Source organism: Pelecanus crispus, chromosome 4 (assembly GCF_030463565.1).
Source record: "Pelecanus crispus isolate bPelCri1 chromosome 4, bPelCri1.pri, whole genome shotgun sequence".
Taxonomy (NCBI): Eukaryota; Metazoa; Chordata; class Aves; order Pelecaniformes; family Pelecanidae; genus Pelecanus; species Pelecanus crispus.
The window spans coordinates 35,520,476-35,533,861 of record NC_134646.1 but is presented as its reverse complement, the minus strand read 5'-3'; the positions used below and the strand labels follow the sequence as shown (position 1 = coordinate 35,533,861).

Genomic DNA, 13,386 nt, shown 5'->3' with positions numbered 1-13,386 from the left:
GCTTTTTAAAATCTATTTTGGCTTCCCAAACTTCCAAATCTGGCACAGTCTATGTTTGTGGAAACAACATCCTGACCCTTTTTTTTTCTTTAAGTTTAAACCTATTTTGTTTTGATGCCTCTTTGTCATAACAAGACCGACTGAATAATGAATGCCATGTCTTCCCATCCCTCCTGCTCTTCATCTTCTATTTGTATCTTTCTTTTCACCCCTGTATTACAGATTCATGTGGGATTCTGCTGATAAACTGTTTCTTGAGAAAGCTAACTAGTCTTTCACCTCTCTGATTTAATACCTTATTAATCTATAACAGGGCCTGTCCTCTTACTATGACAGACTCATTTTTTTCCTCCTCTAATAGCTTTTGGTGAGTGACCTCGCCAAAAGCCTCTGAAAATCACCCCTTTGTCTACCAGCTCCTGGTTCAAAGAATGCCAATAGATTTCTGAAGGCATGATTTCCCTGTACAAACCTGTCCTGACCGATTATTCAGTTTATAATTTCTATTTAATTCTGTTCTCTACTGTAGTTTTTACCAAGTCACCTGGTTTCAAAATCTGATTTAACAGTTTGTGGTTTCTTGCAACCTCCTTAGAATCCTTTTTTAAAAAAACCCAAACCTGGCCTTGAACTCACCAGCTCCTACATCCTGTACTGTGCTGATCAAGAGTTTGATCATTTCATATGTGACTTCCTTCTCTGAGTGGGTAGCCAGTGGCACAGGCAAGCATGGAGCTATGGCACATTATTGCTGTGTAAGGCTTTGACCTCAAAAGTGCACTGCAAAACACAGTCTATGTGTACTTACAATATTGCTGGGGGAAGGAAGGAAGAGTAGAAATCTCTAAAGTGAAAGATATGGGTGGTTAAAAACCTTACTAAAGAATCCTTTGAATTCTGGATAAACAGTTTCTATAATCTGAAATATAGGTGTATTTTAAGACCTGTCATTACTGCAGTCTAGAAGAACTTCTTTGTACTTGGTGCTCCACAAGCTTTTACAAAGAAAAATCTAGATTTGCAATATAAATATATGTAGAGATGGAGAAATGATTGTCTGTTTTCTTTGTTGTTAATGGGTAGCTGAAGCACAAAGACTAAGTAATTGCCCAAGACTACACTGGCAGTCTGAGAGAAGCCAAACTTAATTTTCATAACTTAGTCCTATCCCTAAATTATGGGTTTAACTTTCCCCTTTAAGTATCATATATCATCATATTGTGGAAAATGTTATTTGTACTTTTAATTATATTTACCTTCTGTCTCTTACAGGAACTGGTGTGCTTATGTTCATACCAGACTCTTACCTACAGTGGTAGTGGACAACCTGGAAACCTTCTCATCAGGCAGAGCGAAGCCTTGCACTTGGCATCTTGCATCCTGTGCTCAGAGGTGTGTAGAACTAGGAAGAAAGAGTACTTGCAAGTACTTTAATTATCAGCAGCTGCATAATTAATACAACCATGATTTTAGAAATGAAAATGAAAACAGGAGGGAGCAGATTAGCAAGTTTCCAGGTCTCATCTTAACATGTCCCTATAGCAAGTGTAAAAGCTCATGACTTGGCATGCCTTCACTCTGGCACCCTCTGATCAGTTCAAAGCCTTCAAGTAAGCCCACTGCCTGCTCCCCTTTTCCGGAGTACTGCAAGGAAAGGTGCACATGTACAAAGCTTTAAAGCACATGTGGGGAAGAAAATCCTTTCTGTGCAGTTTTCCAGGCTTGTGCTTTGTTGGATCAAAAGGCTTCCCCTAAGAGGCATCAATATTTTTGTTATTCTCTCTCTGCTGGGTGCTTATTTCTGGCACAGCTTTGGTCAGGCAGTGAACCTAGAAAAGTAATTGGCCTGGATACAACTTGTAAATAATGACTCTGTTAAACATATTCAGATTGTCCTTTGTGCTTTGGGTGCCTCACTGTATTCTCCAAACATTAGATATCAGTAGTAAATGAAACTGGGGTTTAATGCATGGGCCTGGAAAATGGCAAACTGAAAAAGCACCAACAAAACAGAGGTTGTAACATATCTTTCCCTTGAAAAATTTCAAAAGCCTCTTGCAAGCCAGTTTGACTGTTCTGAGAATTGTCCTCTAGGTGGTATGGCAGAACATGCTTAAATCTTTGAGTTGAAACTGGGAATAGAGTACCCTTAGGATCTGGTGACTCTGAAATATAGTCGATTGTATTGCAAATCTGTGGAATGGACCCTGTGGTTGAAATGTTGCCTTTTTTTTTTTTCCTAATTCAGTCTAGAAGATTCACAATAACTGATTTCTTTTTTATAGGAAAATTAGCTCCTTGTGCTACTCCTGTAAACAAGTCTCTACTATATACATTTCTGAGGCTTGTCTACATGGAGAGTTATTTTTGAAATAGCTATTCCTGATTAATTCCTTTCATGGGCACTTCATTTTTATGAGTGCATTCAGGAATGGATTATGCTAATGCAGAATAAGCTAGTTTTATCATAAAGTAAGACCAACCATACAGCAAAATAACTGAAAACTTTCTTGATTTCAGTTCACCTTAATGTTTATTGAGTTCTTGCTGATGAAAAACGCATTTCTCAGAGGCAAAGCTGTTTGGGGACATATGCAAAGCTCCTGTCAGCTGCCATGAATTTTAATATATATAATATTACAACCCTTGTGAAGGGGTGACAAGATTAACTACAGTGTAAAACAAGGTGGCATTTTTTAATTTATTGGGAGGATAGTTTTTGGTCTGACAGACTTCAAATTTGTCCCCCTTTCTGGAGTGACTTAGATAGGGATTGTGTCCCCAAAACAGTTCTGTAACCATTCTATCATTGTGTTTTCTGAGATTTGAGGTGTTCTTCAAATTAGTGCTTAGCAGCTAGCAGACCTGTGTGATATTCTTTTTATTCAAACTTTGTGTTTAACATATTAAAAGAGGCAACTAGACTAGCTATAGTTGGTTTCTTCTGTATGCCCTACTGCCTCATGTTGATTCTAAACTGACTTCTCTGAAGTTAAGAAAGCTAAAAGAAGTGATGGGGTAGCTAGGACATGCAGAATATGTTGGAACGCAGAAACAAAATTGCTGCTGCCTCTGCAGTTACATACTGTAACAGTAATAACTGAGGCATCATAATTACATAGCCATACCCTCCTTACATTGACTTCCAGAGTGGAAATTTTCACGCTTTATCAGATTAACATTGGTATAATCTTGTTTAAAATAATCAGAATGGAAGGCTTCCAGTGTGCACTAAATGTGAACTGATGTGGCATAAATTCATTGTGAATGCTTTTTTCACCGATTTCAAAGAAAACAGTGTTTCACAATTGTGTTTTTGGCTCACTCTGTCCAGTTAATAGATACTAATTGTAATATCTTCCATAAAAGTTAGCAGTATTTGACTCCTAAATAAGATATTCAGAGAAGAAGTCTGGCAGCACTAAACAGGCATCAGTCAGGTTCCTTTAAAATCCATGCAGATGACCTGAAAGCTGCAATATTAAAACTGTGATTGCTGTTGAAACACCAAACCCTAGTTAGGCTTCACTTTCAGTTTCAATCAGTTAATGAAAGGATACATTTGACAGGCAAGATAACATAATGTAATTATACAGGTATCCTACAACTCCTGTTTGGTCACCTAAAACAGGTTTAAAATCTTCTTACTTGGCAGGTCCCAGGCAATAACACACCAAGCCTACAGAATCAAACATAAAATAGTAACATCGCTGGAGTGGAAGTGCTGTCCTGGGTACAGTGGGCAAAACTGCCAACCCAAAGGTGAGTAGAGTAGTAAAGATTTGAAACTATTAACTCCAACAAAAGAAAACAATGTCATCTGATTTGCAAGCAAACAGCTCTGCTGAAAATCAATACAGTCCTTCCTGTTAATTTAAAACCAGGAAAAATGCACAGTAAACTAAAATGCTTTGGGATGTTGATGCTTCCCTGCATATGAATTTCCAGAATAGCTAAGCAGAATGTCCTTTCCTCTCTTCCACTCTAAATAAAACTCATAAAATCTTCAGCCTTATTCCATTTTGCTAAAGTATGAAGTTTGCATTCAGTGTGTCTCTACTTTTGACCTTTTAGTTATTGAGTACTGCAGTGCTGGGGATATTAAATCCAGGTCCTCTATTGAGTATTTATTGTACAATTTATCTACAGCACTGTGACTCCCTTGATTTTCGGTTTCAGGCTCTAAGAATATATTTTAGACATGATAAAATAATGTATCAGCTTTGTTTCCCTCTGAACTGAGTAGGACTTTTGTTGTTCATTTCAACAGTGACTGAATTTCACTAGGTATTACACATGATCTGTGTATAACTATGCCCTTTTTTGACAGAACAGTGTTTTACCTCTGCCCTGGCGATCAAACATATGGCAACATACTGTAGTTTAACATCTGTATAATAGCTATTTCTTTGCTGCTGGCCTTAAACAAGCAGCCCTTGAAAAATAAGATACGGCATCAGCATACATATTTTAAAGGAATGAATATTACAAGAAAGGCCATTAGATGTGGTAGGGAATTCAATCAGCAGTGGTAAAGCAGAGGCTATGATTAAAAATTAATGTAGAGGAATGAAGAGAAATCACTGTTATTCACATCCAGGAGGGAAATTTCAATGCTGAAGAGCCAGAATCTCAGCAGGCACAGAATTCTCTTCTGTGCAGGTGAGCATGGAGTCAGATATTAATGTGGGACACAGTCAGCAAGGCTGTCCAGTGAGCATGGATCAGATGTTTTAAAGGTTTGCTTTTGAAAAATGCAAACATTAGCAAAAAGAGATTAAAAAATGCTTATTGAAGGGGGAGGCTACAGTTGATAACATTGAAATGGCATCAAAACAACAGGGAAGCATTGACCAGGAAAAAAGCTGTATAACTCAATTTGTAGTGGCATCTGTGTAAAAATAAGAATAAAGGAAAATATTGTCAAGTGTTACAGGAGCAGGTTTGAAATTACATCTCCTGGGATCTATTTTCAAACCTCTTCTGGCTTGCTGAATAACTTGGGCAAGCCACTTATAATCTGCATACCCAAGTTTACCCTTCTAGAAAATTGAGATGACACTTATCTCACAGGGGCACTGGGATATTTAATTAATTAATGCTTGTAGAAGTGCTTAAAGAGATTGGGATGAAAGGTGTTATGTTCTTCCCCGCTTCGGGAATCCTGCCTCCCATGAGGAGCAGACCACCAGCACAAACCCTGCCTGTATTATTCAATTCCCACAAAGGGACATCAGCTAATGAACTTGAACAGTTGGGAGCCCAGTAGCCTTGTCTTCAGGCACTCTGTTTCTACAATGGCAGGGGGAGAATCATGGAATAGAATCATAGAATCGTTTAGGTTGGAAAAGACCTTTAAGACCATCCAGTCCAACCGTTAACCTAACATTACCAAGTCCACACTAAACCAGTTAAGGGTAGACTAGACTAAACCATGTCCCAAAGTGCTACATCTACCCATTTTTTGAATGCTTCCAGGGATGGTGACTCCACCACTTCTCTGGGCAGCCTGTTCCAATGCTTGACTACCCTGTCTGTGAAAAAATTTTTCCTAATATCCAACCTAAACCTCCCCTGGCACAACTTGAGCCCATTTCCTCTTGTCCTATCGCTAAGTACTTGGGAGAAGAGACCAACACCCACCTCACTACAACCTCCTTTCAGGTAGTTGTAGAGAGCGATAAGGTCTCCCCTCAGCCTCCTCTTCTCCAGGCTAAACAACCCCAGTTCCCTCAGCCGCTCCTCAGAAGGCCTGTGCTCCAGACCCTTCACCAGCTTCGTTGCCCTTCTCTGAACACGCTCCAGCACCTCAATGTCTTTCTTGTATTGAGGGGCCCAAAACTGGACACAGTATTCCAGGTGCAGCCTCACCAGGGCCAAGTACAGGGGAAAAATCACCTCCCTGCTCCTGCTGGCCACACTATTCCTGACACAAGCCAGGATGCTGTTGGCCTTCTTGGCCACTTGGGCACACTACTGGCTCATGTTCAGCCAGCTGTCAACCAACACCCCCAGGTCCTTTTCGGCCAGACAGCTTCCCAGCCACTCTTCCCCAAGCCTGTAGCATTGCATGGGGTTGTTGTGACCCAAGTGCAGGACCCGGTACTTGGCCTTGTTGAGCCTCATACAGTTGGCCTCAGCCCATCGGTCCAGCCTGTCCAGATCCCTCTTCAGGGCCATCCTACCCTCGAGCAGATCGACACTCCCACCCAGCTTAGTGTCATCTGCAAACTTGCTGAGGGTGCACTCAATCCCCTCATCCAGATCATTGATAAAGATATTAAACAAGGCTGGCCCCAAAACAGAGCCCTGGGGAACACCGCTTGTGACCGGCAAGAGAGACAATGTAAGCTCTGACTGCGGCTCTCCAGAGTGGCTGAGCCCTCCGCTTGGCCTCTCTGCACTTGATCTGCTCAACAACAGAACTGTTATTGAAGGGTTTCTGTGCCAAGGGAACTGGGGTATTCTGACAATATGTTTTAGATCCTGGGAAGGCGCCATTAGTGTGGTGTGGGTTGCTTGTAGCAAATGCTAATTCAAAACACCTTCTGGTTTAGCTTCTCTCTCAAACCAAGTGAAATCATACATAAGTATTTCAGTCTGATAGTCCAGGCAGGAGGAAACACTTGTCACCATCTGATAGTTATTACTAGACATCTGTAAACCATATTTGGTAGCCTCATTGTAACTGCTTGGTTACAGATGCTTCTCAAGGTAATGTAGTAGTGAGTGAGACAGAAGAGCCTCTGGGAAGAGACCTGTTCAGATCACTGTTTCTAACTTTACCTCCTATGTGGCAACACAGGACCAAATTGTATAAGACATGGATCCTAGTCCAGCATGGTCAATGCAATTTTACAAGGAACTTTTTAAGAAGGGAAAAATGTAGACATAATTTCTTACAAGTCTCATGAAACAGTGCAATATGGACAATTTAACAAATAAAACATTATTATTTTGATTTGGGAATATCAAATGCTTAACTGGAGTAAAACTGCTAAAATGAAAGGGCTTGTAAGTTCTGAGTTGCAAAGTTCATGACATGTCATTCTTACTGAACACAGCTTTATTTTAACTTTTCATCCATAAGCTGGAGAAAAAAAAGTTCATGTAGTAATGTCTGAGGGGAAGAAATCCCAGTTTGCTCATGCACATGTGGTCCCTGAACATTATATTATGTGTCAGAAATGATTTCAAGGACTGGAAGATGCATCTTCAAATATAGAACATGCTGTGTTCGAACTCAGCTTTGCTATGGAGTGAGGCTGAGGTGACTTGATGTATATGAATTCATTTCCATCTGCCCTGGCTGTGGGTTAGAGCAAACAGCTGGTTCTCAGACTTGCTGACAATGCCATAGCCATTGTTAGCACTGAATTCTCTTGCGCGGTAGTGATGTCATTTCTCCAGCAGATGGCTGTAAAACGTTCTGCACAGCAGCAAGTGCTATCTGCTGCGTGGGGTGAGCTGCAGACACAAAAGATAGCAATTCACCTTGAAACACAGGGAATGGGAGGAAACTACCAAACTCCCCACAGGGATTCCCCTTCAGCCACTCTTCCTTCATCAAAAATATATTGAGAGAAAAAGATCCAATTTCCATATTTTTAATATTCCCTAAAATCATTTTGCGTGCTGTGTTTAAAAATACATGGGACAATAAATTATACATCTAGGCCAATATATTCAATGATAGGAGTCTAACATTGGATTCCTATGTGTGTTACCTGACATTCAGAAGTGCTGAGGACCCTGAAGCTCCTTGAGGAACTGGAAGTGCTCTTCATTGCTCAGCATTTTGGAATGCTGGGTTTTTTGTTGGTGTTGCTTTCTTATTGTAAATGGCACCTATAAGGTGGGTCTAGAAGTCTAATTTTCATTTTATATTTTAACTTTTTAGATTAAATTGAGCATAGCATATCTATTTTTTTAAAAGGTCCCAAATGCAAGTCATCTGATAATTATTTCTAACCTAAGGAGTATACATATTGGAGTTTCTGGTGCTCCCATCACATCTGCTGCTGTTCAGCATCTAGGATAGGGAATCTCAGCTGTGGGACCAAGGAGCACATAAGACTTAACCACCATAATATGTGGTGGAAAAGGACTTTGGAAAAGGACTGAACCACCCTGGAAGAATGATGTAGGAGAAACTATATTGCCAGTGACTCTTCTGAATTTATTTCACAAATGAAAACCCTGAATTTCTAATGCTTTCTGAGAAGTACCTTTCCTATACAGCAATGAAATTTAATAAATGTACAATATAAGATATTGTCTCTGGGTGAGTTTTTTGTGTGTGTGCATCACTGGCTACAGTCCTTGCTGCTTTTAGAAGCAGTATAATGCAGTCTTGCCTTGCTCCATTACTGGTTTGCTCCAACAGGGTGAGATCTATGTCCTGGGTCTTACAGGGATTAAGTTATCTGACCAGTTTAAAGCATTAGTAAAACAAGCACACAGGGATAAATACATATCCTTGAAACTCTAGAAGTGAATAAAACTGTAAAGGTTTGGGTATTCCACAATGTGAAGCTGTGAGTGGGGTAGTTGATTTAATAAGGAGGATGAAAGATAAGATGGATAGTATAAAAAAAAAAATCTGGTGTCTGTAGCACTAACAGTGGCAGAGAATACATTTAGAGCAACAGAAAGATCGGTAAATGAAAGAATAAAAGGACATTGATCAGCTGGTCTTTATCACAGGCAAGTAACTGACTCCCTTGTCATAGATTATATCATCACATCACCACCTGATAAATCCTGTGTAATGAATTGGGCTGAATGCAAGCATTTAACTCCTGTCAATAACCATGCCACAGAAAGATAACAGAAGCTATTGAAATTATAACTATTTGAGAATTTTGTATTTCTTATCAGCTGACTTCAATACATTCTATGAAACTTTCAGTCCATATGATAATTTCCTTTGAGATCCTGTCCTAATTGTTACTCTGCCCTGCCTTCTTTTACAACCTCAAACACCTTATATCATCCTTAAATCTAATCTATTGATCCTCATATATACTGCCAAGAGCCTGATTAAACATAGGGAATTTCTTGATTCAGAATTTTATTTTGTTTTCTTGGAAGCAAAACTGGAAAATAATTTCACTGTACCCAAATTATCTCTGCTTGTACTGTACTAAACACCGGAAATCACATCAGTGCCTCATAAGTGGCATTCCTTAGATGTGGTCCAGCTGGAACAACATCCACTTCAAAACCCTTCATGAACTGAGCAAGCATATAAAAATTGGTATGAATTTACACTAGCAAATTTTTAACCTACTTTGTACATATTTCATTTTTTTAAACAATAATGACATGAAAATTACAACATTAAGCCTAATGGCTAGAGAAGTAAGTCAGGAAGGTGGAAATCTCAGTTCAGTTCCCAGCTATCCTATCAGTTGTTCCCTACTTTTTGTGCGTGAAGGCACTTTACTTTTCTGGACCTCAGTTTCCCCAACTGTAATATTGAAATAATAATAATATTACTCTAGGTTTTTGCAAACTGCTTTGGGATCTTTGGGCTGAGATGTAAAATAAGCACAGAAAAATCTCATCTGCCACGACCAGAGAAAATATTTACAAACTTATAACCTTCGTGGAATTTTTTAATGTATGTACCAGTTGCAAATCTCAGATTATATTTGTTGGAATTTGATCATGTTTTGAAATGATTTTTGTTTTTTAGGTGCTGCAACAATGTAATGTCACCATTGCCTTTAGTAGGAAGATTTCCATGGTTGAAGATTTTTGTAATCTATCAAAAACAAACAAACAAACAAACAAAAACCCCCAAACCAAACCCAAAAACCAAAACCCAGATTCAATAAACCTGAATAATTTTGTGGCTATAAAAAAAACTAATTAATTTTACAGCTGACAATCTCTGTATTGTCTTTGTACTGCTGTTTTATGTTGTTCTAAAATATTCCTCTAGAATTTGTAGTCCTGGAGATTTCAAAGTTCTATTCATTATAGGGCAAGTTTTGACATTTTAGTATTAACATCAACCCCTGCCAATCTCGGGAAGCTATTTACAAAGCCTTTCACTGTCTTCACCAATGTGGTCCAACACTGTTACAGATGGGCTAAGAAGATAACAGGAATCACTGCAGATGATTAGGCTTTGGTAAAATTGGTACAGAATAGAGAGAGAAAGCAATTGTGGAATCCTGATTGTCATGCTCCATGTTTCACTCATATCCTTTCCTTTTTCTCCCTCTTTCAGCTCAAGAACAACAATCACTTATACACAGCAGCCAGGCTGAAAGCAGCAGAACTGTCAGTGAGAGGACATCAGGATCTCCTCAGGACCGCAGTGGGCCAGGTCAGCTGTTACAATTACTATCACCTCTAGCCCAATCACTGACCATGTGAGTCACAGAGATCACTGCAAAAACAAGTTGAGAAAAATCCCTGTCTGCTGAAGGGACCTGCATGAACTGTTAGAGTTTCTAGTGGTCATGGTTCAGTGGTATGCTTCTCTTATAAGGATAGGCAGAAGAAACTGAATTTAAAGGTACGAGTAGCTTAACATTTATAGAGTGTCTTATGACTAAACTAAAACCAGGGAAGTCATTCTGCATAGAAATACTTAAACTATTATATTACTGAGTAAAATAGATGAATTAACAGGGAAAAAAAAAAATCAAACCCCAAACAACACAGCCAAAAAACCACCAACCCCAAATCTAGGAGTAGTATAGACCAGCACTGGTCGTAAAATAAAATGTAGTGATTTAATTGTATTATCTGAATACATGATTATTGTAATATATTTTCTTATAAAAATTGGTGTTTTATTTGAAATCAGTACAATAACACTTCAAACTTTAGCAAGGGTAGCTGAGGTGTGTTTTAAGCTACTCCATCTAGGATGATCAAATAGCTAAGCAACACAGGGACAGTTTGCAGCTTTATACCGCAGGTGTTTGAGACTGTTTCTTATTACACTATTCATTTGCTCACTACTGTGTTTACTTCAACTATCTAGACCATAAGGTTTTGGAACATGATGTCAGTGTTTTCTTGCAAGGGTATGTACAGACCTCAGGATTGTAAGAGCTAGTTAGTAACAAGAATGCTTTCATTCAAAGTGATCTACATTGGGAAGTTACCTTAGGTGACTGCTGCATGAAAAGCTTCTCCATCTCTTAGTCTCTAGAATTGTTGGGTGTGCTCACTTCCCTTTGTATTTGTTTTCCATTACCATCTGTATGATTTAAAGTTTACCAGCACAAATGTTCCAGAAAATTAATTTCATAGTTGTCTGCCTAAATATTTGTGGGAATGGAATTTTATTCATGCCAGGCGTGTTTGCACACTCACTAAACTGGGAGCAGAAACACCCATGGTTTATCAGATCGTTCCAATTAACCATGAATTCAAATATTAAGTGTTCACTATAAAGAAACATGAAAAGTTATTAATGATTTAGAGGTATTCAAGTAGTTGACAGACTAGACTATATTCCAGACTGTACCACCTGAAGGTGTATATGCCTTTGAGGGTATAGAGATGTTGGTAATGCAGAATTATTTAGAAAGTCTGTGTACTCAGAGAACTGCCAACAATCAGCATATCGTGTTTAAATAGCAGCAAAAGAAATATGTGAAACATGCTTGAATAAAGAAGCTGTTTGAAAAAATTAATCTCTGCTTGTGATATACTCCCCAGCAATGAGTGAGACTGCATTTGTTAGGTAAATTTTTGATGGCAAATTACATGCAAGTTATTTGGCAGCGTTTTCTACATACTGTCAAATGAGCTTGTAGTTTACATGGTGAGGAGCCAGAAGATGGACGAGATGTGAAAGACAGTGTAAAGGAGGCACGTTCCTTGAACTTTCTTACTACATCCCTTTTCTTTTGAATCTGTTGATGTTTTGGTTATGGATGTCTATGCTGGCTTTTTGTATAATCATCAGCTGTTACACGCTATGGTGTTATTGTCACTCACACAGGAGGCCTATATCAAAAAAAAAAAATTTATAGAACCAAATAAGGCAAGTTATGTTCTCAGGTCTGCTGCGGTTGTCAATATGCTGTTCTGTTGCTGGGATGTTCATGCATGCTGGGGAGAACAGCATGTCAGCATCCAGACTGCCACAGGGTTTTATGGAGACAGTACACATGTATGTGCTTATGCCCATATATGTGTTTTACTTTAAATCGTAATAGACGAATAGAAAAATTAGAAAGGATAGACAGGAGAGGGAAAGGCTGAATCTGGCATGGAGATATAGAAAGGTCTTTTCAAATGAGAGTTAGAAAGGAAAAGGCTGTTGCCCCTTGGTGTTATTGTGTGAACAACTAAGTTTCCCACTGCTGGAGGGGGGAGGTTGTTTTCTAGTAAAGCAGACAGGACCCATATGAAAAAGTGAGCTTGATCAATAGAGCATTAAAACATGCCACTTCTCTTAGTAGGAATTCTGCTCTGAAAAATAACTCTGAAATTGGAATTTCAGAGCTCCATGTTAGTTGCTTTTCAGTTATTTTTAAGTCAAATGGGGTCAGTTAGGAGAGAGATACCTGTTCTGGCTGCCAACCCTGCAAACATGACCTGAGGCCAGGGCTGACTGCCCTGGTCTGTCGTTCCATCAGCAGCTGCCAGGAGTCTACAAGCCAGATTCTGTTTCCAGCTCCCACCGTGCAGCCATGCCACTTACAAACTTCACTTTCAGTTTCATCTATGCAGCTTGTCTTCCCCCTTCAGTAAGAACTGACAGAAACTGAACTGAAGAAAGCATTGCACCCTGCAGGTTAGTTATCAGTTTGGGTGACTATGCATGAGCCAGTAATTAATTCAAATAATTTTCTCATAGTAACAATTCAATCTGGAGCAGAAGTATGCAGACCTGTCTGTCTGTCACAGAGTAGTATTATTATGAAGAGTATTCAGACAAAGAAGATCCATCAATGGCTTGTCTCCACAGTGCCGTTGGGGAGAATTACCAGACTAAACTATGTTGTTGAGCTATAACCACAATTTTGTGTCTGTGTAAGTAGACACTATGGGCAAAGTAAACAGCTGGAGATGCTAACATCCTAATCTAAAACAGCTAGCCTTATTCACCAGGCTCTACCAATTATGAATTTTACAACCAAGATGCCTCTATAGGAGAGCATTCTCATGGGTGTTGGCACGCTTCATCTGCACTGACTGGGTGCATTTAGTGACTTTTCTGGATTTTCCCAAATGCTGTTGAGTTAGGTATGATACATTTATTTTTTACATACCAGAATTTTGAATAATAAAAGTCCAGTCAGAAGAATACAGCCCTTTTACAAATAACTTGCTTTTTTTTGTTGTAGCTTTTAGGCCCATGTGCTTCTACATGATTTCTGATTATAACTGTTTACTGCCATGGGAATA

The 13,386-nt window shown here is 39.1% G+C and overlaps 1 protein-coding gene across 1 annotated transcript in view; it reads left to right on the top strand.

The window, feature by feature from the left end:
- MMRN1 (multimerin 1) overlaps nt 1–13,386 on the top strand; it is a 49,414-nt gene that overhangs the window by 15,467 nt on the left and 20,561 nt on the right. Inside the window, exons 2-4 of the mRNA XM_075709688.1 lie at nt 1,273–1,392; nt 3,656–3,762; nt 10,241–10,339. Of these exons, the coding sequence (XP_075565803.1) occupies nt 1,273–1,392; nt 3,656–3,762; nt 10,241–10,339 (326 nt within the window). The remainder of the gene's footprint in view (nt 1–1,272; nt 1,393–3,655; nt 3,763–10,240; nt 10,340–13,386) is intronic.